This window comes from Sphaeramia orbicularis, chromosome 9, assembly GCF_902148855.1.
Source record: "Sphaeramia orbicularis chromosome 9, fSphaOr1.1, whole genome shotgun sequence".
NCBI classification, from domain to species: Eukaryota; Metazoa; Chordata; class Actinopteri; order Kurtiformes; family Apogonidae; genus Sphaeramia; species Sphaeramia orbicularis.
Genome location: NC_043965.1, coordinates 34,394,651 through 34,422,146, shown reverse-complemented (window position 1 = coordinate 34,422,146; position 27,496 = coordinate 34,394,651). Strand labels below are relative to the sequence as shown.

The following is a 27,496-nucleotide window of genomic DNA, read 5'->3' as shown; positions in this document are numbered from 1 at the left end:
TAGCAAAAAACTTGAACAAATTATGTATGAAGAATGAAAAAAAACAAAAAACAAAAACAGAAGAGCACAAAGGAAATAAAACAAAAATACAAAAAAATCTGAAATCATATGTCAAGAATAAGAAAGACAAAACAGAAACCTACATAAAAGGAAACAAACAAAGTACACAGAACCTTAAATGACATATAAAAAATTAAAAACATTCACTCATTCATTCATTCATCTTCTGAACCCACTTTCATCGCAGGGCTGTCATATAGAGACAAACAGAAAAAATAGAGAAGTATAAAAAAGAAAAAAAAAAAAAAAAAAGCACAGAATCACGACAAAATTACTGAAATAACGTATGATATAAATTTGATGTCCAAAGATATATGGTGGAAATAAATAGCAATAATAACCTGTCCTTGGAGGAAACAATAATACAGTTTGTTGATATTTTATTAATAATTTATTTATTACAATTTTCCTATACATAGTAGTAATAATACTGCTGCATTTGACTGTGTTGCATTGCAGACTAGAACAGCCTAACCTGACACTGTTGGCTGTTGTTAGTGGTTGGTCCTCTGGGCTTTCATTGTGAAGTGCAAGCCGGTTGTGGTGTGTGTGTGTCGGTGTGTGTCTGTGTGTGTCTTCACTTCGGTCCGGAGGATGCGCATATTCTCCGCTTTTAGGGGGAGGTTTTTCACCAGCTCGGACTCTCGTTGTTTAACAGCATTTATCCACCAGGAATTGCCAAAATACCCTGTAGGATTCCTCAAAGTACCGCCGTTTTGTAGTAATATCTCGACAAACTCCATTCCAGCTCTGGGGTATTTTGTTCGAGTGAGTTTAACAACTTTCGGACTAATTTTTTTCGGGACTTAATTCCTTGGCGAGTCGAGTTGTTCTGCGCTCGCGCAACTCCCTCGATTTACTTTGGGTTAGCAAGGTTAAACATAGCAAAAACCGACAAAACACGGTCTTAAATGTTTATAGTTTGCTAACCTTAAAGCGTTTAGTTTTTTCTGGCTCTTGTTGAGTGTTTTTGTTTTACAGACAGGGGAAAGCACATTTTTCTTTTGCTCAAATCTGGTGAAAATATGCTCGAACTTGTTAGCTTAACGGCGATAGTTAAGTGAACGTCGTGAAGGGGCCACGCTTTAAAGTCTGGATTAACTGTTTTTCGGGAAGTTTTTCCTGCATCAAATCTTAGCCCAGGAGTCTTCCTTATCTAACACAGCCTGGACTCTTTCACAGCTCCCCGCCAGTAAGGTGAGTTGGTGTCTTATTATCCCCCCAGGCGGTGATTTATCTTCACTTTAATGTAGGTTTACGTGCTAGCGTGTTTGTTTGCAGATATGTGATTGTGTGTGTGTGTGTGTGTGTGTGTGTGTGTGTGTGTGTGTGTGTGTGTGTGTGTGTGTGTGTGTGTGTGTGTGTGTGTGTGTGAGAGAGAGAGAGATCCATGGCAGTTATTTTCTGCAATGACATTCAACCACCTGTTTGTTCTTAAGAAATATTTATGTGCTGTGGAAATGAGAAAAAATGGTAAACTGCCTGTTTTTCATTACGTGATCTGCTTTCTTTTTAAGTGTTTTCATAGTAACACCTCTGTCTCCTCAGTGCTTAGGTATGATCTGGAAAACACAAAGTCCTGACACTCAGCGGTTCTAAAACTCATGAAAATGAAGTTATTTTGGTTAAATGTAGAAGTCAAAACAGGTACCAGCCAAGGTTAGATAATGTACACGAGGAAACAGTATCCTATCACATGGAAACAAAACCCCAGATTATTTTGTTAATGCAAATGATGGTGTTAACACTTGTTAAATAGTGGTGGATCTAAAAGTATTTGTCTGATTTCGGCATTTTCTTGGGATACATTGTGCCACAGTAGAATCCGAAACTGTTTGCATACGTCTTCCAGGTCCCATTTCTTTTGAAAGAACATTAATACTCTTTAAAATACACTGCAAATGTGAATTTCCAACATCTTGTCCTGTCTTTTAAGTTATAGGATGTATTTCTTGGTCAGAAATGCAGGCATCCATCATTACTGCATCTGTCATGAAGTCTGGCTCTGGAGGAGGCAGTTTGATGTTATGTAAAGCTCTAAATGTTATGTTATGTTATAAAAAGAGAGGGAGAAGATGGATGGTGTAGAAAAGTAGTATGCCCACAGGGAGTTCACTATGGGTAAAAAAAAAGTTTTCCCCTCAACCATCTAATGGGAAGTGAGGAATAGACCTGGCCTCTAATTTAGTAACAAAGGGCAAGCCCCACTTAAGCTATAACACCATATTTACTGACTAAATCAACCAGGAAATGTAATGTGAAATTAAATGTTTCTCTGAGAGCTTTGAATGATACATTTCACCATTAGTGCATCATGTGAAGTCACATCGACGATGCAATTGTTTCTAACTATGATTTTACTGTTATTTGTACATGTTCAGACCATTAAATTCACATTCAGTGTCTTTTGTAAAGATTATCTACAAGGATTGAGTAGTTTCCTCTACTTTAAACTCCCATGGGAAAACACACAAACTCACTTGTATGTAGTGACCTATTCTTGGTGTACTGCAAAGCACTCTGGATTAAGTGCCAACCAAATGGCGAAGTGTTAGCTTGTTTGACATTAATTGTCTTTACATTTGAGCGTAATCTTAGGAGACCTGATCTCCCTCTATGGTATACTGGTGGTGAACTGCTGGCTCAGGCCATGAGGCTGTAAAGACAAACCATAAGTGTCTGTTTTTGTGAAAACAGTAGCCTCAGGGAAATGGTCTGATGCTCTTACGTCCACTACACTGTGGTCTGTGCACTCCACTGGCCACTCCACTGTGCAGACTGGCCTCTTGCTGGCTGGGAGTGCAGTGTAAACTGGGAAGGGGCAGCAGAATTTGGGAGTTGAGGAATTTTATGCATGGATGGCAATGAACAGTAATTATGGTGTAGGCCATGTTATGGGTTAGGCGTGTAACCTTTGTCTTTGTATTGTATAATGAGAGAAGCTAAATGTTTTTGCACAGTGTTAATCTGTGTAGTTTAACCTCTTACTCAACAGATTCTGTGCAATTTTCTTGAGAAAGTTGATTTTCATTAAACTTAGCACTTGTTGGAATCCCTGTTTACATTTGTTATTCAGTAAAATGTCTTTTATGTGTTTATTAAAAAAAATTACAATGATATTCAATTCTCCACTGTGTATTTTTAGAGCAGTCCTGTTTTCTTACTCAGGTTCTTCTGTACATTTTGGTGCTGTGTATATGTTTTTATGCACGCTGCGCCTCAGAAGTGTGTGTGGGGAAACCCTTAATGTCTTTAAGGTAACACCAATATGTAGATGTTAAGTAGAAGTGTGAATTTGCTCTTAGAAATATAGAAACATTTGAGGGTCTTGTGGACAGTTTTTGGTCCTGTTATTTTGTGTAAATCTCACTCTGCTAGACACTTAAGTCTGTTTCCTGTGAAGTGACCAGTGAGCATCTTATCAGCCCAGCCCATCAGATAAGTTTTAGCTGCTTAGAGGCTGCAGGGCTGTAAAACTGAAGGGCAGTGTGAGAATTGTCAGCATAATCTGTTATTTAATCCTTTTATGTTTTAGATATAAAGCAGAATTTGTGCATCCTTATCTCACTAGTTAAAAAGGAGTAAGGCAGACCTGGTCTGAGCATATTTTAGGAAGTGTAGAATTCAACTGAGATTTGAAATATACCACTGTGAATGATGTTTTAATAAAATACGCAGATCGTATTATTTTTTAATCTTTTATCTTGTCGTTGGGCAGTCTGGGGCAATATTTCTTTGCTGGCATTTAGATCTTCCAGTACTTTCACGTCAGATATTGAAAAGTTTGACTTTTAATTAAATAAATAAATTAATTTAATTAATGCCTTTTGTTACTACTGCACTAATCTCAGTGCTGCTACTTACTCTGTTTGTATGCTATCTCTTGGCCAGGTTGTTATTGTAAATGAGAATCAGTTCTCAACTAACTAACCTGGTTAAATAAAGGTTAATTAAAGAAAACCAATTAAGACTATTAATATTGTGGTAATATTTAACACTGATACAAAACAGAACCAGAGCGGTGGTGTCTTAAGTAACATATTAAGATATAAATAAGTTATTATAGATTAAAAAAGACAAATAATTGTGCTTCCTTTTTTTTTTTTTTTAAATACACTCTTTTTTTTTTTTTTTCTTTTGTTTTTATGGGGTTAGATATTACAGGCTAATTTTAGGTATTCTCCTTTCAGTGAGTCAGTCAGTCTCAGTTTGTAAGTGTTTCCTGTGTGTGGATATTAAGACATTCTGTATGTTTAACTCTTACTCCCATGGGAGCTTAAGATGACAAAGCTTTGTGTCATACTTTTGAAGACGCCACTTCCTCTTTCAATTATTGATGGTTGTTATAGTGATGAGGGTCCGGGGAACGTGGTCGGCTGCTTGCTGCGGTTCCTTCTGTCTGGCAGTAGAAGCAGCCACTTGGAGCCGTCCCAAACACTGACTCACTGCTTACAGAGCCGCGATGACCAAGCTTCTTTATCCCCTTCGGACCCCCCTGACCCAGCTCAGCTGCTGGAACACTAGACCATTCTTGGAAAGTGAAATTGAATTGGTTTTTAGAAGAACACAATGACTGTTTCAGTGATGAACACTCACACAAGCCATTACCTCTTAAAGGAAACCACAGCTGCATCTGAACATGACTTTGTGTGTAAGTGTAAGCCAAGTAGGGTTTTCTTAGACCGAGATGTGGAGTTGCTTTTGTAGTTTACATGATGGATATTTTGGAGTCATTTGGGACTCTGTTGACATTCTTAACGTCATCATTAATGGGGCCCATGTCCTCTGGCTTGACAGCATCAGGGTGAAGAAACCAAAAAAAAGCAGCATTTGTTTGACACTTGTTGACAACCCAAGGGAGCAAGTGGTCACAGGGGGAGGGGTCATTTTGAACTCAGGATCAAGACCAACTGTTAGACAATAGATCTCTCAGAAATGATGGCCTGTGGTCTCTCTACAAAGGTGTCACATAGCAGGCTACAGTTTTTTGGTCTTAAACAAATTTCTCAGGGGGGGTTACAGAGGTTGGGACAAGTGTTAATCTCTGTGGCCAGATGCTGCAGAGTTGATGATGCAAGCAGATGTGCACATATGAGGGTCACCAGCTGTAATATGCCAAGTTGTGAAGGATATAACACATCCTTCAACCCCAACAGTCCTGTGAAAGATAGGGTAACTTGCATATTTTTTCTGACTGTAGTGACGGTCCAAATAACTTCAGAATGCATTAGTTACATTTTATTCCGAAGAACTATGCAACATGTATCTACTGTTTGCTTGAGGTTTATAAGCAGGCTTTTTACTCTGCACTGTCTTATTTCTGTTTTTGTACAATCATATCCTAATGCTGGAGTATCTACTTTCAGCCATGTAGACGGAAGTAACATTGTCTTTCCTTGTTTGGAGAGTAGTTTGACATGTCCGCTTAAATGTAGATTGTTGTTTGTGTTTGTACATCCTATTATTTGGTATGGTTTACAGTTTGTTGTGAAGAGCCACACAACAATCAAATTCTCTTTTTTTTTTTTTGGCAGGCTTTTTCTTCATTGTTTGAGCAGGTTTCTTGCACACGGAATCGAATCTGCAACTTATATCAATTTCACATAGTGTTGTAGTTTGTTTTTATTTCAGTTTAGTTGCAGAACTAGATATAGTTTTGTTTTAAATTTATTTTAACTTTATTTAGTTTTCCAGGTATTGTGAGGAAAGCCTTGATTTTACAGAAGCTGAAATGGGTTGGATAAATGAATGACATCCAATCTGATTTACTATACCTTTATTTATTCAACTTTCCATATTGTGCAACATTCATTATTCCCCATGAACTGTTATCACAGGGCAGAAACACAAATATAGCTGAGTTCTTCATGGTAATGTTGTATTTGGTTATTGTACTTTTTATTTAATTTAGTTTAGTTTATATAATTTTTTTTATAGTTAAGAAAAAATTCTCTGCTACTTTACACTAAGTTTTAGTCCACGTTTTGTAAACTATAATAACTGTCAGACATTTATACTTTTTAGGCTTGATTATATGGCAATTAAAGTAATATTTTTTTTTTTTTTTTTTTTTTTTTTCAGCACTGTGAATGACCTGCTGCTGATGCCCATCAGGTCTGAATGGAGATCCGGTCGCAGAAAAGCCAACAGTTGTAGCTCCCTCAGCAGGATGCTGAGGCAAAGTATACTTCTGTTTCTGGCTTTATTCGCCCAAGTTTTAAGGACCCAGTGTCGGCCTGCCAACACAGATGAAGGTAAGGCTGTTTGAGAACTTTAATTCTACTCAGACTTTATTTGTACCTTACTTTTCCTTGCCCTCATTGTAGTATTATTAAATATCATGTAACTGATTGAACTTATTAAGCCCGACTTATCTAGACTCTTTTCTTGAGAAGCAGTCCACTGATAATCAGGGCTTTGTTCTTTGTACAGGAATGTAATCCTAACACACTCCAGGCTGTGGTGAAGTCTGTTCTTTGTAGCATCAGTGTTCACCCACCACCCCCATTTGCTAGAGTCTGATGTTGTTTGAGTGCACTATACTGCATCAGATGTACCACAACTGTGCTTCTGATCATTAGTACCCCCTTTTCTGTTTTTCCCCGAGTAGTTATAAAATGTAATTATTAGTTGGTAAAAATATACCAACAAATCTTACTAACAGACATTGCAGTGATTTGATTGTATTTCCTGCAGAGAATTTAGCGTGATCTGGCTGTTGGACATGTTCACTTCTGAAAAGGGGAAAGCAGCACTGAAATTGAATCCTTAAAAATGTGTCTCTTGGATACAGTCCAGCAGTGTAATAGCTGGCTGGACTTGTGGGTAGATGGGCTTGGGTGTTTACACTCTACCATCGGAAGTGGAGTTCAGCAAAAGAATATGATAAAGCTCAACATTATAATTAGAGTAATTAAGAAAGAGGGTCTCTCTTGGGTAGTAAGCCCTAAAATAAACTTGGTGTAGTGGTGTTTGAGCCGACAGTGAGACAGGGAGGAGTAAATGACTCCCATCTGTAGCCCAAGGGCTGCCCTACTACCTTGCAGTCCCTGCTCCTCTCCTTCTTTGTAATGAAAAGGTATTTGTTGTCACTGAGAGTAGAGTTAACTGCCAGGGAAACTATAAATTAGCCTGTTTTTTGAAAAAGGAAAGAAGATGCTACTCCAAGCCCTCCCTTATCCCCAAGGATAGGGTTTCTGAGGAGAATGTTTGTCTTCTGAGCCATAAATTTTCTCTGGGGTGGGGGAGTTGATGCATTTACACTCCACCCTGTTCTTAATCACCAAATGGCCAGGTACAATCTATGCCCCCCCCCACCCCCCGGCTTTTGCTTGGGAATGCTTCACTTTCCCCCCTCTTCCCTGCTGGGTGACGGATGGCTTCAGCTGTCGACAAACAATCACAGCAGAAGCATTTGGTTGCATTCCTTTTGTCTTGGGTGGGGAAACAAAATAGTTATATTGAAATGGTTGTGTTTTATGCACGCTTCTTTGTTTGTCTTAAGGGTTTTTGTTGTGTGTGTTGTTCACCTAAGAAAAGAATACCCCGTGAACAAATTCACTTCATTGATTTTATTTGGGACCTCATGGGCTCCCATTTCAATGATAACCCCTTTTAAATGCAGTCTCTGTCTCTGTGATCAGGTAGAGAAACTTGTCATAAAACCCCTTTGTGCTGCTATTTTTAGAGTAGGGGCATTGAAATGTCACAAGTCATGGAGATCCCAGTGGATATTTTTTGACTCTATGCTTTGCTGTCAGTCAAAGCAGAAGCGCCACTGACCTCTTCAGATCTGGAGCTGCCTAGTCCCAAGAAAGACTCTTGGCAGACAGCTATGGGACCCAGAAGTGCATGGCTTCTGTGATTTTTCTGAAAGCAGGCAAAACAGGAGACTGTGGTTTAAAGGATCACTCCAAATGAAATTTTTCCCTTTTTCTTTTCGTCATTCTTTCCAACTTGAGCAAAACTCTTTATTATTATTAGTTTTGCTTATTGAATCTGTTTTAGGGCATTTGTAAGCCTTTGACAGAAAATCTGGTTTTGCTGTGTATTAAGCAATTAGACATGGATTGAGACCAGTTTTAGAGTGAAAGTCTGCTGATTATAGTTATTACTAGAGCTGCACTGTATATCCACCAATACTGATATCGGCACATAAGATGTCTTTTCAATGATGACAGTGTCGGATATTTATTTGATGTGTTTATTCAAATACAATACATTGAAAGGCTTGAAAGACTTGCATAGCCTATGTGTAGTAACTGTTTTTATATTTATAATGAAGATTTCATTGTTAAAGGCGGGATAAATAATAACAAAACAAAAAAAAAAACAAAAGGTAATGTCTCTTTTCAGCATCGCATTGGCTAACAGACACATGCCATTTTGAATATTGGCAAATATTGCATTGTTAGTTTTTAGATTTATGCCTAAAACAAGGATTAATCCACATCTGGGAAACTACGCCAGTGCAAATTTTAATGTACCTTAATTCATTTGACACTTAAGTGAAGGTGCAACATGAATATATTAGTTCATTGAAAATGTACTTCGTTAACTGTTTCAGTAATTGTTTAAGTAATGATGTACTGATATTTGCCTGAAATGTGGTGATTTTCACAATTTTATCCTTTTTTGTCTAAAATGGGTAGTTTTGAACTGTTGACTGATGAAAAATACATCTGTTTAGGCTGTATTGCTTTAAAACAGTCTTTTTTTAACCTTGGTTGAAAAAGGTTGGTTGGTGAAAGGAGAAAACAGTTAGCAGATTGCCTGATAATGAAAGTAATCATTAGTTACTACCCACACTGGAACAACTGAAAGGTTAACTTGGCCCTACACAGTAATCCCTGTAGTTTCCAAGTGTTAATCCTTGCTGATTGTCAGCGGCTCATTTAGGAATGAAAAGGGTCCTCTGCTGGAGTGCTTTCAGGAGGGACACTCTCTGTGAATTTTTTTGGGGTTGCTAATGGCCATTGTCCTTTTTTTTTGCTTCCTGCCAGTCCTGCCTTTTGTTTCTTATCAATTCCCTCTATACGTCACCACCCCTTCACTCTGCAGTGGTCAGACCAGCAAAAGGGGACATGCCATAGCCATTTTTTGTGTGCCACAAGAGAACATCAACCAGCCTGACTTTACTGCATTCAACCATCACTCCAGTGAGAGCAGGAAATCCCAGAAGTCATTCACGCGGCATATTGCTTCCTATCTTTTAGCCAGAGAAAGTTCCATAGACTGGCGCCAAGTCTTCCTTTTAGTTGGTCCTTAATTTACAGACTAGTGAGTTTCCCCCCATAGTTTTAAACCTCTCCATGCTTGTGTTTGTAGGAAAATTCCTTTCATGATTTATGTAATTAGGCTGATTTTAAACAGTGTCAATCAAGTTTTCCAAAAGGTTAACAGAACACATGAGAGACCATTCCAGATGGGCTGCTTTCAGAAAATATAGTCCTTAATCCATTTTAATCCAATCATAGCACCAGGAGGATTAACTGAGATGAAACATCCTCATATTCAAAGGAGATGCTGGAAACTTGGCTCTTACCTCCAAGCAGGGACTAGACAATAAATGCAGTGTGAGTGATACAGGTGTGTTAGTTGCTATCATAATTTTTCCACGTTGTCGGTCAGAAAAGTTACTGGTTTAGGACAAGGTGCCTCAACTTGGCTATGATGTCTTTTATGTTATTTAAGGTTAAAGTAGGTTGTCACAGAAGTCTTTCTGTGGCCTACAATAAAGCAACAAGCAAATTTTACAGCTTATATGGGCGTTTTATGATGTCTGTAGCCAGATTCACAGCTGGGATGTTGACTCAGCCTTATCAGTATTATCTCCATTTAGAGGGCAGGGGCAGAGACATTGTGGATGGTTTGCAACCTTGCATTTTTTTTTGAAGGCTGTGTCCAGGTTGGATAGCAGTAGTCCATCACTAAATGCCTCGTCTGCTTTCCCCCCATCGGTTTTGTTTTTGAGGAGAAAGTTGATCCTACCCCCTGGCCCCCTTTTCCTGCTGGGATTAAGGGCCTGTCAGACATATGTGATCCAGGAAATACCTTTACTAGGCCCAAGTGGGGTCACCATAGCAACTGGCACTAGAACCTGCCTCTGCAGGCCCTCTCTGGCTCGCTCCTATGCACATGCTCACTGGCTCGCTGTGTCTGCTCCCTCTTCCCCTTTATTGTTTGAAGGCCTTTGTTGTGATGGTGGGAGGGATTAGTCAGGTTTGCTGATGTTGACATGAAGTTATACTGTATGGATATGCTTCCTGTTGAGAGGAAGTGCTTTTACAAACATACAGCAGGCTTTGAGAGGAGTTCAGTTTTCTTCTCTTGAGGGTTTACTCACCCCTATGGGGTTTAATTACTTAGTTGTAAAGTAATTATAGTTTAAAATAAAAAAAAAAAGACTTTCAAAAACACTAACTACATTTTGCAATACACAAGAAAAAAAAAAATTGTTAAAATCACCCCTTTTCACTCAGCGTTATTTTTTATGGTGAAGGAGAACAACATGTTTTGCTGCAAAATGGCACTTTATATAAAGAATGATTTTGTAAATCAGATTTGATTGTCCTACATCTTTAAGTTTCTATAAGTCAAAGCTTAACATATAATACCGGGAAAAACTAAAATATGAATAAAAAATAAACTAAAACCAATCAGATCCTAAAGTTAGAAAATATTTATATACTTGTGAAACTAACTAAAACTAAAAAACTAAAACTAAAAAAAACAAACTGAAAGATTTGAGCTGATGAAAATACAAGTGCCTTATTCACTCTTTCTAGTTATAATGCAGAAGAGGCTATGGGAAATGTAAAAGAGATGACTAAACTCAATCAGATTTTATGTTTATTCACCACAGGGTTTATTTTGGAAATCAGGTGCCATTTTGCTCTTGTTTGAAACCTTTACATTTGTGAGTTTTTAGCATGGAAGTGTGATTCTCGAGCAAGAATGTCAAACAAGTTGGCAAGTGACGATCTTTACCTTTGTAACTAGACAAACAACACCATTGTGATGGACAACATGTCAGCATAATTGGGTTACCCCCTCCCCCTAGTGTACTATGTAGTCATTTAGAACAGGGGGGCTCAGGTGTTTTGCACCGTGACGCCTCTCCGCTCTTCATTCCTCTAATTGAATTCTACCTTCCTTTCCCAAGTAGCTCCTTCCCTGCCCAACGATGGGGCTTTGACTAATTTGGGATGTGATTTAATTTGAGAAAGGGCTTAGATAGGCGACATTAAGGGAGGAAATCAAGGAAAAGAGTTTTCTGCTTGCTCTTTGACAGCTTTTTCATGTGTTTACACTACAGATCCAGCCCTATTTACTCTAAACCTTAATTTATGATTTATTTAGTCAGAGACATTGTGCATATTTTTGTAATTAAGTAGTAGCCAATATAGTGTGTTTACAATTGTTTCTAAGTTACCTGGTGTTAAACTTCTACTATCCTCTTACTTTTCCATTGTAGTCAACTCAGAAACACAAGCACAGCTCTTCACCCTTGATTTTGGGGATCGTTTGGATCTGACATGCCCTGACAAGGATTCCCACCATGCTGTCAACTGGACCAAAGACCATGTGGCGATAGTTGATGGAGAACACACACATATCCGCAATGGCCAGCTGGAGATAGAGACAGTGGAGCTGGCGGACTCTGGCCTGTACACATGCACCACCTTTGGCAACCGCAGCATCAACTTCAATGTCACAGGTAACATTACAAGGATGACCATAACAAATCAGATCATTATCTTATTGCACTCTTATGTTGTGATGAATGACAAGTGAGCATTTTATACTCTGGGTATTAGAATCTAATGATGATGGTTATGAACAGTTATCAGAAAACTATCTATGTTTAACGCATGTTGATGTAGTCATGTGAGATGCGTATTGAAATCTGTGTCATGCTGGGAGCTGAATGGTTTTTGGTATTAGCTAATTGCATCTCTACCCTAACAGAATCTATTGTTGTAGAGAATGATGAGGATTTTTTTTAGGAAGTCTGTCCCGGAGCCTCAGTATATGTCATTACATTGTGTTTATTATCATGGATGTAGGCAAATGAGACCATTTTTAACCTGGGAAAAGAGTTAGGTAATGTTAACAAATGACTAGTTCCAACGCAAAACAGAGTCCAACCTAAACTTCATGTAATTACGTGATCATGCATAAATCTTCCATCATCACCTTTAACAATATGGGCTAAAATGTCTGTATATTTAACATAAGCCAAGGTTTTGTTATTTCTATTAAAACATGCTAAAAACTTGTTTTTCTAAATGACAGCCACTTTTGAGAACTACCAGAGGAGAGAATGTTGTCAAAGTTTATTAAGCTGTTTTCAAACTACTGCTTCCTTTGTACTCATTCAACATTATTTTCATGACTCTGCATTTAATAATTATTACAAGATTTAGTCTTAAGAAGAAAAGTGCAGTTAATGAAAGTAAATTAATCAGTTTATTTTTAAATAGTTGACAAACCCTAATAAGTACTCTCTCACATACACTGTGTATAAACTCTTATATGTGTTTATATATATATATATAAAAATTGGTGCCTGTTGGGTGTGAAAAACTCTACATCTGTTTTATGTTTTACCAGTTAATTCCCTTGCCTCATCTGAGGATGAAGATGAAGATGAAGAGTCTTCATCAGAAGAAGCAAAGTTGTTGGGCAGCCAAAAACTGCTGCGTAAGTGCTGATTTTTTTTTTTTTTTTTTTTTTTTATGAATATGCTGTCATGAATGTTGCTCTAACAAATGGTCATTCCTCTCTTGCCTACAGTCACAGTAATGTCATGAGTAATTGGCATGAATGGTCAGTGATTTAAGAGTTTTATGATTCAATTATAGGTCAGTTGTGTGTGGTGGTCACACTGGGGTGAATGATTTCACTCTGAATCAGCAGCTTTTCACTACTTCAGGGACAGCATTATCCCTATGGTGACTAACCGTGGTTAACCCTAGATGTCTCCCAATTTGTCTAAAGAGTAATTAAATCACTCAGACATCACCATCTGGATGCTACTGGTGGTTCAGACCACAAAGAATCCAGCAGCCGCCAAGTGTTGCAGGCATGTTGACCTTCAGTTTGTACTCCGAAAGTTTTATCTGAGCCTGGAATTTATACAACCATGACTTCACCTCAACAAACTGATTTTGAAGAATCTAAAAAACGATTTAGTCAGTTTAAAGAAGCCCTATAATAAACCCTAAACCAAATCACTATAATTTAGAAATCTTTTTTAGTGGATTACATAATGTTTTAGGCTAAAGGACCTTGAGTCTTAGAGTGGATGAACTTAATGTATGACATTTGTTAAACTTGTGCCTAACTGCTTTATCACCTCTTATTCTGTAGCTATGGCTCCACAATGGGCACAACCGGAAAAAATGGAGAAGAAGCTTCACGCTGTCCCAGCCAGTAAGACTGTGAAGTTTCGCTGCCAGGCCAGTGGTAACCCCACCCCCACGCTGAAATGGTACAAGAACGGCAAGGAATTCAAAAGAGACCATCGCATTGGAGGCTTCAAGGTTAATAAAAATACTCAAAAAATATGTTTACAGTTTCGATCAATTTCTCCTTAGTGTCTTTGCACCCTCCTTAGCATATCTTCTTGAAGCCTGTTATTCAACAAGAGTGTAGATGTGTCAGTGATCTCATCTCCATATTAGATCACCAACCCCTCCCTGTGAGTAGAGAACACTTTGAGTGAAAAGCAGAGACAAGTTTCGCATTTGACCTGAAAAACAATGCAAGAAGAAATCCTATGCCTCAAAAAGATATGCTGTGCCATACTAAGAATACCTTCAGGTGGGCAATCTAAGCCACTTATGTGAATGATTGATAGCATTGGCTGTCCTCATTTTGTGAACTAGTGCATAGTCTTTTCTGTAATTACATCCTCACAGCAGTAAACTTGTGACTGTGATACTGTCTGTACCTATGATATATGGAGTGTTTTGTAATCACTCTTTTATTAAAGTCTTCCTATTTCCAGACTGGCTATTCAGATAGTGACACTAACTGCTGATAAGACTTGGGGTTGTAGCCTGGATTACTTAGCAAAGGTGTGGCAGGGGTTTGTACTGAGATGGCAAAGACACACCTTCCCCAAATCATATAAATGTCGTTTAGGACCATAAGGTATTAAATTATTCTCATTATTCCTTGTTGTGAGTTTATTGTTTTCCCATTGATGTCACCAGCCTATTCTCAGAATAAACAAGGAAACTACCAAAGCCATGGTGTCTGTGGATAATGCATAACGTGGCCTTTTTTATTAGTAGGTTGTAAATCTTGTGTTTTATGTACCTTTACTTCAACTACTCCTGGGATGACTGCATCCAGTGGCAGTTGCACAGGTGTGGGATGTATGTGTATGTTCACACAGACTTTAAAAAAAAAAAAAACCAAAACCCTCCTCCTTCCCTATGTCTGCTCTTCCCATCAAGGTATAGGCCAGTCTAGCCTTGTCCTGTATTTCTACAGCCCATCTCCCTTCCCAGCTGGGGCACATTTAGGAGTTTCCTCTCAGCTGCCTGCTCCTCTCACCCCCACCTCCCAACTCAGCCAAGCAGCACACTTAACCATCTGGCTGCTGTTTTTTCAGTCAAGGTGCAAAGGTCTGCATCAGCGGCTGGGGACGTCTCTCATCCCTCCCACACTCCGCTTTTATGGCCAGGCTTCTATTGTTCATATCGTCTGCACAGAGACGTGCAGGAGGGAGGGAATAATGTAGACCACATGTATGAAACCAAGCACAACACATCTGGCAGTAGGCAGCTGGACTCTCTCATCACGTTTTAGCTAAATGAGGAAGCCGTATGGTTCAGTCAGTGTATATGTATGTTTGATGTTGCCATTGCCTCAGAGGTTTGTTGGTTAATCACACACTGCCGGTCTTGGCAGATTTATGGAAGAAAAAATTATAACATGTCTCGGAAAAAAGAGCCAGACATCAGTTGGTGCTAATAAGACAGGTTGGGGCAGATGTATATAAAACATACCTGTTTTTTCCCCTAACCAACTGGGTCTTGTCAACAGGAAGAGGAAGTTGTTATCTTCTTATCTCATCACATTACATGTCATTGAAATTGTTATTTTTTCCATAAAACAAGAAACATTCAGTACAAGATGATAAATGGATTCAACAGTTTTTCTTTTAAGCAGACTTTATGTAATTGAACATTTTCTCTCAAAATGTTTAGGTCCGTGACCATATTTGGTCCATCATCATGGAATCTGCTGTGCCCTCTGACAAGGGAAACTATACCTGTGTGGTGGAAAACCAGTATGGTAGCATCAACCACACCTACCAGCTGGATGTAGTCGGTAAGTGTACCATGCTTTTGCTGGTTTGCCACAGAAAAGCCTAGGTTGTCTGCAAGACGTTAACAAGTCTTGAAAATATCTTCAATTTAATTTGAAAAATTTTAGGCCTGAGATGTAATTGGACCCAAATTTTCTCTAACAACCGTTATCCATCTTTAAAAGTATTTTTCTGGTCTTACATTTGTTTACTGACTCTTTCACTGATGACTTTCACTTATGTTTCATGTTACTGCAGTTGGTTAACAGATCAAAAGTGATCATTTTTTTAACAAACTGACACAATACTATAAAGTTCAAGTGTGGAATAAACAAGCAATGATGAGGAGAGAGCGGATTGCTCCTGTAGGGCCTGCCCTGTGACCCGCATTCACGCCACTGGTTCAGTAAATTACATTTCCACTTCCTCCATTGCTGTTGTCCTCTGGGCTTTGCACAACCTCACCAGAGGCCAAAACCCTGATGAGAGGCAAGATCACAGCAGTAAATGGAATGTATAGTCAAAAGTGTTTTGCTAAGTCCCCACTGATATCTTGGTCAAAAAACCCTGGACAGCCTTTTCTGTCACTCTGCCAGCTTTCGTTTAGCTCTGGAGTTTACTTTGGAGACTTATCCGTCATCAAAATGGAGCCACAAGAACATTTTATTCTACAGTAACGGCTCCACATCATACACTTAACTTGCTTGCCCATCTATTGTACCCTACTGTTAGTAATTACACAAATGGCATATAGCTGAAGGAACAGTTTCAGTAATTTTCCATATGAGAAATTATAGTCTGTAACCTGTGAAATTACACAGTATAAATCAGTTTATACTGGTGACCCAGTCTGCAATCAGTGTTCACCACTAACAGTAACGACGCCTTAGTTTTTATTGGCTTGCATTTTGAAAATCAGTCAGGAAAGTATGCTGTAAAATTACTGCACATACTTTTGTTTTTAACTTTGTGCATTTGCTTCATTGCTCACTAAGCAAACATCTGTCTTTTTTCTTTTTGTGTGTCACAGAGCGTTCTCCCCACAGACCCATCCTTCAGGCAGGTTTACCAGCAAATCGCACTGCAGTGGTTGGCAGCGATGTGGAGTTCGAGTGCAAGGTGTTCAGTGACCCTCAGCCTCATATCCAGTGGCTGAAGCACATCGAAGTCAATGGGAGCCGTGTTGGTCCTGATGGCTTACCATATGTCCGAGTCTTAAAGGTAGGAGCATACTCTTAACCAATCCTGTTGCAGTATAATTAGAACCTCTCAGTCAAAATAAATCTGGAAATGGGCCAAATTCTTTCTTTTATTTTCTTATATTAATACAGTTTTTGCAATTTGAACTGCTGTTGTAGCACTGAACCCAAACTACGATCTTCATTCTGTTGTTACTGTTTTATTTTGCACATGACTTGTTTTTGCTTCCAGCATTCTGGGGTCAATAGCTCGGACGCTCAGGTGCTGACCCTCTACAATGTGACTGAGGAGGAGGGCGGGGAATATACATGTAAAGTGTCCAATTATATAGGAGAGGCCAATCAGTCGGCCTGGCTGACTGTCACCAGATATGGGCCCACAGGTAACCACTATGCAGCAGTACAGGACGACACTGTGGAGGCCATTCTAGGACCACCTGGAAAACTAGGGCCGTATAACTCGAGACAACCTCAGCTGTTTCTCTCCTCCCTCCCTTCGTTTCTCCCTCCCTCTCTCCTGCCTCAGTGTTCCTGACTGTAAATGACGCTATGGAAAATTCCCAGCAGAACAGTTGAAAGTGTTTAGTCTCAGGTTTATGTTGGACCTGTTCTCATTCCTGCCCCATGCCTGTGCTGTGCCCTCCTAATAAGGGCCTCTCTTGCCATCTACTTCTATTACTCTCGCTCCCTTGCCCTTCAAAGTCCTTCATGTACAGCTCACAGACTCACTCTCTGCGCCTGTACTCCCTCTGTTTTTTTCCAGTCATCTCCCTCTGCCTACCCATCCTTCACAGACCTCCTGTTGTTTGTCTAATGCTCACATACTTTGTAGAAGTGAGAGTGGGAGATGTGTCGAAGTTTGCGTGCGGCCTGTTCTGCTGTGGGGTTTTCCATGGTGCCCATCTCTTGCATGTAGAGATGAGACTGAGGTATATGACATGGTGATGGGATGGCCCAACGTAGGGTCAAGACTCACCTAACCAGCTCCTCCACTAACAGACTGGGGGGCTCTTCCTGAGAGAGTCCTCTGCAGGGGCTCTTTGGTGGTATCTTTTGGGCAGATGGTGTTGGATCGAAGAGGAGAACACTCCTCTGTCCCCTTTCTCTTTCAGAATCCTTAACTCATGGTTACCTTTTCCCTCTTGGGCCTCTTGTTGGGTCTGCTTCCTTTGTTATTTTCTAGACCGCTGGCCTTAACACCACGGACAAGGAAATGGAAGTCCTCCAACTGAGAAATGTGTCTTTTGATGACGCTGGGGAGTATACGTGCTTGGCGGGCAATTCTATCGGGTTCTCTCATCACTCTGCATGGTTGACCGTTTTTGAAGGTATCAGTGGTCCTGTCTCTCTCCTGAATTTCCTTCTTTGCCATTTTCCTTTACTCCAGCCTGGCTGTCCAGTATCACATTTGTCAGAATGAGGTCTTCTATGACTGTTGAAAAATGTGTGGGGAAGCCAGGGCAAGTTACTAGTACTAAAACTCTATCTCTGTCTTCAGCATGGCTCATGCTCCATCTAAACTCCTTAGATGGGAGAGTATGGGCCATGCTCTGCTGTATCTTAAATCTTAAATGAAATCACTGAATGCCAAACAATCCACAATCTGTCTGGTCTTCCATGGAAGAAAAATTGGCAAATAAAAAGTAGACCAGTGGCAGGCCACATAGCTGCACACTTAATGGCCTCAGTCAGGTAGAACTTCACATTCACAAAAGGCTTGTTTGGCAGCTCTGATCAGATTTCACTTTGAACTGTCTCTACCTTTCTGCGCTTTAATTGGTGTTTGCATTTGATTAGGTGTAAAACTGATTTTCTTCGACAAGAGCTACAAATGACATGTATCCCTGATGTCATTTCCTGCTGTGAGCACAGCGGCTGGCTTTGATAATTGGCTCGCTGTAGTGGATGTGTCTCATTCCTGAGGGGTGGAATGGGCATTTGTCCAATTATCAAGCTGCTTGTCAGTCGGCCTCTTCACACAAGTGCAGCTCACTTGTGTTGCTGGTGTTGGTTAGGGGTGTAATGGTACACTGCTGGTATGGCACCCTTGGTTTGGGATGAAATACAGCTTAAGTGGTTAATAAGGTTCAACATGTAGTGCCCCCAACACAAATGGATAGCAACTTGCAAATGCTTAATTTAATATTTTTAGTGGTATACATGCGTCATAGGTGTGTGTTTAAGTATCTAAAATGTATTTTGAAAGAAGCAAAATGACAAGCAGGCTTTACACTTGGTATAAGTTGTCCTCTACTTTTTGGCATGTAAAAGTTAATTTTAATAAAGCAACACTATTCAGTCATTCGCAAGTACGTTTTGCATTACACTAGACATATATGAATAAAGCTTGGCTGAATTATTGAATCATGCAGTATTTAACTTTGTTTTGACATTTAAGGATTTATGGAAAGACTAGTAATTTAACTGTCAAGATCTTATTACTAGTATTAAAGACCATAGAAAGACTAAAGTTTGGTAAAGACATGCCCAAGATCAGTGTATGTATATGTATAAATATTCACTTCCTGCAAACAGCTACATCCCAAGCCAAGGTTTGCATTATACTGTCTTTTTCACTAAAACATAGAAACCATTACACCCCAAGTACTGGTATGAATAAATGTTGGTGTTTTCACTAAATGGGAGGAAAAAAACAAGACCTGAAGATTTACCACACAAATATTGTTTGAATCACCAGCACCAACACGCAACTCTTTGAGGAATGCTTCACAAATAGTCAGAATTGAACATACCCATTTTTACTGATGTTATACAGGACTGTTATGAGCTCATACTTTGCGGTATGCACATTTTCCACAAATAGTCATGCAATGTCAACCAGAAAATTTGATAATGTGTGTAAAAAGTGTCTGAAGTGTTGATGTTGTATAAAAGTTAGATCCTTTGCACACTGTTACACACAGATATGAATAAGTAAGCCCATTAAACTAATTTATGTTTTGCATTTGTATTAAAACACTTGCAGAGACTGTAAATTTAAACAATTATTGCTCTATGTGCATGTTCTCTGTGTGTCTGTGTCAAAGGCTCTGGTTTTTAGACACGGCAGAGGTGTGTGAACATGTGCATGCGTGTGTGTTTGGGCAGGTTGTTTGTGTGTTTGTGCTGCTGTGTATTGGAAGCATCTGTGTATTTGGTGAGCTTGGCTATATACCGTCTGAGGTAATCTAGCTGACACCACCCCTTCCTGCTCCCTGTCACCCTGAATCCCTCCATGTAGCAGTCCCACACTATCCTCCAGCCAACCACACCTACCTGGAGGTGGTCATCTACTGCGTGGGGTTCTTTTCATCATCGTCATGGTTGCCATCACTATTATTGTTAAGATTCGCACCTCCTCCAAGAAGAGTGACTTCAACAGCGAGCTGGCTGTCCACAAGCTGGCCAAACGCATCCCCCTGCGCAGACAGGTAACAGAAAGTAGATAGGGGGTTTGGAATACTTATACCTTCTTCTTCCTTCTTCTTCGTTCTCTTCCCACATTAGTTTTTTAATACAAAACCATTCCAGTATGTTTGTCCACAGAGTATGAGTGCTTAAACAAAAGAAAAACTAACTGCATGCATTCAAAGAGCTTGCAGATTCATTGTAGATCTTTGATATCTTGAACATCAGGTAGGTGAAAGTAGAGTGTGTTGCATTTTTCTATGTAAGATGTTTTGACAATATGCTGTTGTAAGAAAATGTCCCTGCGCTTGAGTATGTCAGTAGTATTTCTTGTAATACCACATTGATTCTCAAACATGCTATGTCCTCTTTTCAGTTGTTTACAAGCAAAGATTTGTGGTTTGTTTTGTGCTAGATAACTGCAGCTGCTAGATCACACTGTTGTAAACCATCCTCTGCCATTTCACTTTCCAACTCCAGTGTTAACTGAGACTTGACATAGTATAAGTCTGCAGAGGTCCCCTTTATAATATTGCAATTACCATAGTATATTGAATTGTAGCCCCTGGGACATGATATGCATCATATCAGATTCTTGCCACAACAGGAGACTCATCTCTTTTTTTAATTGAATAAGTCAGTGTCTGTTCCTCTATTAGGGAGTAATGTCACTGTTCTTTTCTTCAGGTGTCTGTGGACTCGAGCACCTCCATCCACTCTGGAGTGATGCTGGTCCGTCCCTCACGCCTCTCCTCTAGTGGCTCTCCAATGCTCTCAGGGGTTTCTGAATATGAACTTCCCCAGGATCCCCGCTGGGAGCTTCCCCGTGACAGGTATTACTGGACAAAACACTTGGCAAATGCTATAAAAGTGACATAGGAACAGGGAAGTTACTTGTTTGACATTCTCAGAAGTCACCTCAGTTAAGACAGAAGACTTTCAATCAGCAACAAAACACTGATTGTACAGGCCTGCAACCACTCAACAGGCACAGTATAAAATCAAAGATGTAGAGAGGAAACAAGCAGCTGAACTTCAAAAGCAGGATGTCTAAAATGTAATTGATTGGAACTAAAATTAGATTTAAACTCAGGCTATGAATGACTTTTTTTTTGTTTTCTTCCTTTCACAGACTGGTTCTTGGAAAGCCTTTGGGTGAAGGCTGCTTTGGTCAGGTGGTGATGGGAGAGGCTCTTGGTCTTGACAAAGAGAAACCAAACTGTGTGACTAAAGTTGCAGTTAAAATGCTGAAATGTAAGTTATGTTTTTTCTTAATAGTAATGTATACATACACCAGAACAAGAGACATGTGAACTAAAAATCAATTAAATCAGCTGGAATCTGGAGTGGAATGGCAGAGAGGGAAGGTTGTTTGGTACACAGTTAAATCTAAGGCTCCAGGGACGAGAAAACTTCTAACACCAACACTGTAATGAACAGATACTGAGACATCTGCCATTGGATCCCAGCCACTGTGCAAATGGGAGAGCAGAGTAAAAATTTATGAGAACTCTTGACATCCCTTATAAAACAGTGTTCATTAAACTCCACAGAGGAGTGAGGATGCAGGGAAAGTACAATTTATAGTCTCGTACTTTAAGTGCCTTTCCCCAGGGAGCATTCCTCAAGACAAACGCCTGCCTTACTTCTATGATGCTGTACTCTCTTGGTTAAGGTGATTACTGTATGGCCTGTTTTTAGCCTTTTCACCAACAGAACATCAAGTAATTACCCCAAAATAATTTATTTCTCTTACTCTCCAGCTGATGCTACAGAGAAGGACCTGTCAGACCTGATTTCAGAGATGGAGATGATGAAGATCATTGGGAAGCACAAGAACATCATTAATCTGCTGGGAGCCTGTACACAGGATGGTAAGGCCAGACAGACGGGGGCCTGCTACTGACCCGCTCACCAGTGCAAACACACACACAGTGTCCCCAGACAACAATGTTGCTGTGAAACTTACTGTGTGAGATGTGTAGAATAGCATGAATAAATGATTCTGACACCAGCTTCCGAGGTTGCAGTTTGAATTGACTACAGCCGCTGTCGTTTCTCTCCAATCATCCCTGACGGGGCCAGGCGCTGATCATCGGCTTCTGCTGTGGAGAAACCCTAACCTCTAATGACCTGTGGCTCTGTTGCCTCCACACTAGGCAGAGTCTTTGTCTGCTCCATTGATTTCAAAGAATTTAATACCTGTGCCAGTAAGCACAGTTTATGCCCATTCCATTTGCCTGTTACCCTGCTATTTAAATTGGTCCCTGTATTAGAAACAAATATGTTCTTTAACAAGAAAGTATGAAATGTATTTGGTTGATCATGAGCAACTGTTCAGTTTCTAATTATTACAGTGATGACAGTGATCAGTGCATTGACTCCTTAACATGCTACTTGTGAATTATTCATAATTACATTATGTTTTACTCAAAGTTGTTAATATTACAGCTAAAATGAAGATGGAACAAAATGAAGACTATCACTGGAAAAAAAATTAACTGAAATAAAAATACAACATCTAAATTAAGAACTAGAATAACTGATGAAACAAAAACTAAAATAAAATACAGATACAGGGAATAAAAATCTTATGAGCTTTTTTTTTCTTTGAATTGCACTTAGATTGTGGGTAGTATGAATTCTTAAACATTTATTTAACACTTTTTCATCCTATTTTAAAAACAAAAAAACTACAACTGAATGTAAATACTGCAGAACTAACAACTAAACTAAAACTAATCACTTCAATCACTTCACAGTTACTCAATATGCAGGTAAAACTACATATAGTCTTGTACATCTTAACTGAAATCAACAAACTGAAAGACTTAAAACTCATTAAAACATAAAAAATATCATATTTCTGCTTCCATTTAATAAAAATAACCAGGAGCATGTATATCAAAATGAAAATGGTTAAGTTTAACCCACATCACATTGTGTAACCCAAAAAATATCAGCCTTTCATTTTGCAGTATAGTAATAACATGATCACTTTGGTGATAAAATTAATGACACTTTTCCCTCATTTGTCTCCAGGTCCTTTATATGTGATTGTGGAATATGCCTCTAAAGGCAACTTGAGGGAGTACTTGAGAGCACGGCGCCCACCAGGAATGGAGTACTGCTACAACCCTGACCAGGTTCCTGTGGAAAACATGTCCATCAAAGACCTGGTGTCCTGTGCCTACCAAGTGGCCCGAGGCATGGAGTATCTGGCTTCCAAGAAGGTAACAGCCACAACCATTCATATGTATTTCCAGAACAAAACCAGGTAGAGCAGAAAAAGGTGTATCATATTTGGCCTTTTACTAGATTCCCACACGGATTAATGTTGAGTAACGTCTTTTTGTGTGTATGTGTGTGTTTAGTGCATTCACAGAGATCTAGCAGCTCGCAATGTTTTGGTAACTGAAGACAACGTGATGAAAATAGCTGACTTTGGCCTTGCAAGAGATATCCACCACATTGATTACTACAAGAAGACCACCAATGTGACTACACCTATCATTTGCTAATTGTTATTTATAAATGCGTAGACACAGTAGCATGCCCTAACACGTGCATTTCCCACAGGGCCGTTTACCAGTCAAGTGGATGGCTCCAGAGGCTCTGTTCGACCGGATATACACACACCAAAGTGATGTGTGAGTATCACGTGCCATCTCTTTTCTGACTCATTTTTGAAAGAATGTGAGGAAAACACAAAGCCATGCGAAAGCTCAGACGTGTGTGTGTGTGTGTTTGTGTGTGTGTTTTTGTGTGCAGCTGGTCATTTGGGGTGCTGCTGTGGGAGATCTTCACCCTGGGAGGCTCCCCATACCCTGGAGTCCCAGTGGAAGAGCTGTTCAAGCTGCTGAAGGAAGGTCACCGTATGGACAAGCCCTCCACGTGCACTCATGAGCTGTAAGAAACATTTACACATCTAGAAAACAGTAGTCACTTTTCCATTGACCCTCAAATTGCTTGAATATAACTTGCCCATAAAAATTTACCTAATGGAAAAATGACAATTTCACCAGAACTCTTGTTTTTTGATTTAAATTTCTTACACTAGCAAGAGGTGTTTTTTTTGGGCGTAGCGCAATTGGTATATCATACAAAACTGCAATGGAAAGACTTTTTTCCCCAACTAGAATCACATGCATAAAAAACGGATGTTAACGGATGCTAAAACAAGTGAAGAAGAAGAGTTTTAAAAGAAACATGGCGCGGTATGTGTGGACACACCAGGAAACCAAATCATTTCTTTAATTTAGTATGGGATAGAGGGGTAATAAGTAATAATGAGTATATCTGGAAATCAACTCGATATTTACGTTTATTGCCATGTTTGTGGCATCACTTCTTGTGTCCTCTTGTGATTATAAATAAACAAATCATCGCATTTGTGATTTAAGGGAAAAACCGACATTACGCACTTCTGTGTTTTCGACATTTAGTAAGTATCAGTAAAGTTTTGCGCGGATGTCCAGTGGAAAAGCGACTTGTGTCTCAGTGAACTTTTTCTTCATTGAACTTGCACAACAGGACAGTCTTGTAAACTACCAGTTATGTTCAGTACTGCGGTGACCATATGACTTGGGTTAACTAAACAAATACTCAAGTGTGTATCTTAGTTAGACATATCTCTTGTCTTTATGCCGTAATAAATACACTGTTAATGTAGGATAGAATAAATGATTTCCACTCGACCAAATAAAGAGCATTCATTTAAATAAGATATTTTTTCCTCTACACTGAAAAAAAAATCATGTCTAAAAGTATCTGTAAAACAGCTTTAGCTAATAAAAAAAAACCCTACAAATTATTATCACCACACCTTTCAAATGTTGATGAAACAACACATTATGGATTTAATTATTTCTTTGTGGGATTTTAATGTCTTGTCATACAGTCACACTCTAAGATGGACTGTTTCTACATGTAAATGAAATGATTGCTCTTATTCATTGCATTTTAGTCTTTTGTGGTGTTTTTATTGAGCATGTTAATATCCTGATGACAATGAAAATGTGAGTTATCAGTCAGTGCTTCTTTTCATATTACTTGGCAAAGGAAAAATGACCAACATTTATTGTAATATTCAGTAAAAACTCTTGCAAAGCAATTTCAGAGTACTACATTTCTAACTTTTGAAGACCTACTAGAAATAAAGGGGGGAAAAAACACTTCACCACCTTCAAAACCCAGCAGAAGCCGCCTTATCGTGGTGTTCAGATAATCACTACTGTCAAGTGTTGGTAAAGTATGATTATCCATACATCAAAGACAAAAGTATTGGGTATTAAGCCTCCCAGTGATGAAATCATAGTGTTTTGCAGCAAGTGTTGGTTACAGAGTCAAATTTAACTCTTGGTCTAAAACGCTGTGACGTTCCAGAAAACAGCACATTACTCTGGCAGAGAAACTGAATAAAAGTCTTTTCTGTGGTTTTCTATAACTTGCTTTGCACGGTCCCAACAGGATTCATGCTCTGAACCAGATGTTGCCTACATCAATCGCATAGTTATTGAGGGTCAATTGAGGAACTTTTTGCCGATTTGAACATGAGCTGAAAATAAATGGCAGAGAATGTTTTTGCTTTTAAAGCTCAGTCAACACCATGTCTCATCTGCCCCAAACAGTCGGCATTCACATTTATATCACCAGTGCTGTTGTCAAAATCTAAAAAAGATTCCGGTGCTTAGCAACGTCATAATGCGCTCTACCATTGTTTGTGTGATGACCAATAAAATGAGGCTGAGCTCGCTCCAAATGGAACATATTGTTCAGAGTTGTTTGTAGACAGTCACATTTTAGCTTCAGCTGGGTGGAGGCTGTTCTAAACCGTAAAACTCGCAAAAGTAAAATGCACAGAGACACAAGTACCGATAATCTTGCTTTTTTATCTCTGCAGATATTTGATGATGAGGGACTGCTGGCATGCCGTGCCCTCACAGAGACCCACATTCAAACAGCTGGTGGAGGATCTAGACCGCTGCCTGGCCATGACATCCAACCAGGTCAGTCCTCCAGCCGTCAACGCTGAGAATCGGTGAATGTCTGTTGTTCTAGGTCATGATTCTCATCCTTGCTCCCTTTGTGAATACAGGAGTATTTGGAGCTGTCTGTTCCTTTGGACCAATACTCCCCCAGTTACCCAGACACCCGCAGCTCGACCTGCTCCTCAGGCGAGGACTCGGTCTTCTCCCATGATGCCGGAGCTGAGGAGCCCTGCCTGCCAAAGTTCCCTCCTCACTCCAACGGGGCAGCCATTAAGAAACGCTGATACCTCATCTCCATTCAAACATTGACATTTCCTCTGCTCCCTGCCTCATGGGGTTAGACTCTTCCCCACATTCCCAGAGATGAAGCTAAAAACACTGGTGCTCTGTGAGAAAGGAGCGTGGAGACACCTTGTAGAACTCGTTGGATCACATGGACTGAAGACTGCAGCCATTTCCTGGTTCTTGGTGGCGATTTGGCTACAGCGCATATGGGGCACTTTGTTTTATTGGGAGTCACAGTGTCAGAAAAACGCAGACTCCTACTCTTCTCTCCACTTTGGGCATTCCACGGGTCAGGAGAATCGAAAGGACTGACCATGATTATGTCAGGTTTTTGGTTTTGTTTAGTTTTTTTTTTGCCCTCTTTGGTCATTTCATCAATAACGAAGGACATCATCCTCCATTTCAGACCAAATCCAGAGTATATACTACCACGGGACACATGGCACAGTGGTCCCCTACACCTTCATTATCATCTTGTAAATACAGTTAGAAAATTATAAATATGAATATATATTTACACTGTACTCTTATTTTTATTACCATAATTGATTTATTTTGTTTTGTACAAGGATGCTTTTGTTTGATCCATTTTTGAATATAGTCTGTAGGGGCAGTTGTTACATGAGAATATCTTAAATGGCCAGTTTGTTGCTGTATTGCAGCTTGATTCCCCTCAATTTACAGTACTGCATAATCACGAATGGAAAAATATGTATCGGGTTTTCTATTTTTTAAATATATTTTCAAGTGCTTTTAACGACACAACCTGCAATATAATGTAACTAAGTGTTTGTGGTGTTTCTCCATCAGAACTCAGCCTCTTCTGCTCATGAAAATAGATTTCCTATGAAATGTTCCCCTCTGTGTGAGTGTGTGTGTGTGTGTGTGATTGTGTTTGTGTGCATGCATGTGTGTATGAGCGACGGAAAGAGCTGGGTGTGCGTGGAGTTTTATCTTGTCCCATTCAACATCGGTCATTTACTGCGAGGATGGTCACAACTGTAAATATTCCCGGTTGTCTGCCATGCTTGTTAAAGCCCAGAGTCCTTTTCTTCAGTCAACATCATGCACTTCCACTGTGCGTGCCTTTCATGTGATGAACTTTATCTTCTACTGTAAATGCTTTAACAGGAGTTACATTTGCTGCCATATAACTTCTGATGAAGGGTTGCAGAACACGTATGTCATCATAAAAGGATACATTAAATAAAATGCTATTGAAAAACAAA

The 27,496-nt window shown here is 39.5% G+C and overlaps 1 protein-coding gene across 1 annotated transcript; it reads left to right on the top strand.

Moving 5' to 3' along the window:
* Positions 1 to 664: 664 nt before the first annotated feature.
* On the top strand, positions 665 to 27,496 carry fgfr1a (fibroblast growth factor receptor 1a). The gene is given in 19 exon segments (XM_030143445.1): positions 665 to 1,257; positions 6,142 to 6,314; positions 11,537 to 11,779; positions 12,676 to 12,765; positions 13,435 to 13,607; positions 15,285 to 15,408; positions 16,416 to 16,606; positions 16,817 to 16,967; positions 19,826 to 19,888; positions 19,891 to 20,021; positions 20,680 to 20,825; positions 21,125 to 21,246; positions 21,756 to 21,866; positions 23,035 to 23,225; positions 23,367 to 23,489; positions 23,572 to 23,642; positions 23,764 to 23,901; positions 25,895 to 26,000; positions 26,090 to 27,496. Coding segments are annotated over 18 exon segments (2,502 nt in total). The 5' UTR covers positions 665 to 1,257; positions 6,142 to 6,163; the 3' UTR covers positions 26,267 to 27,496.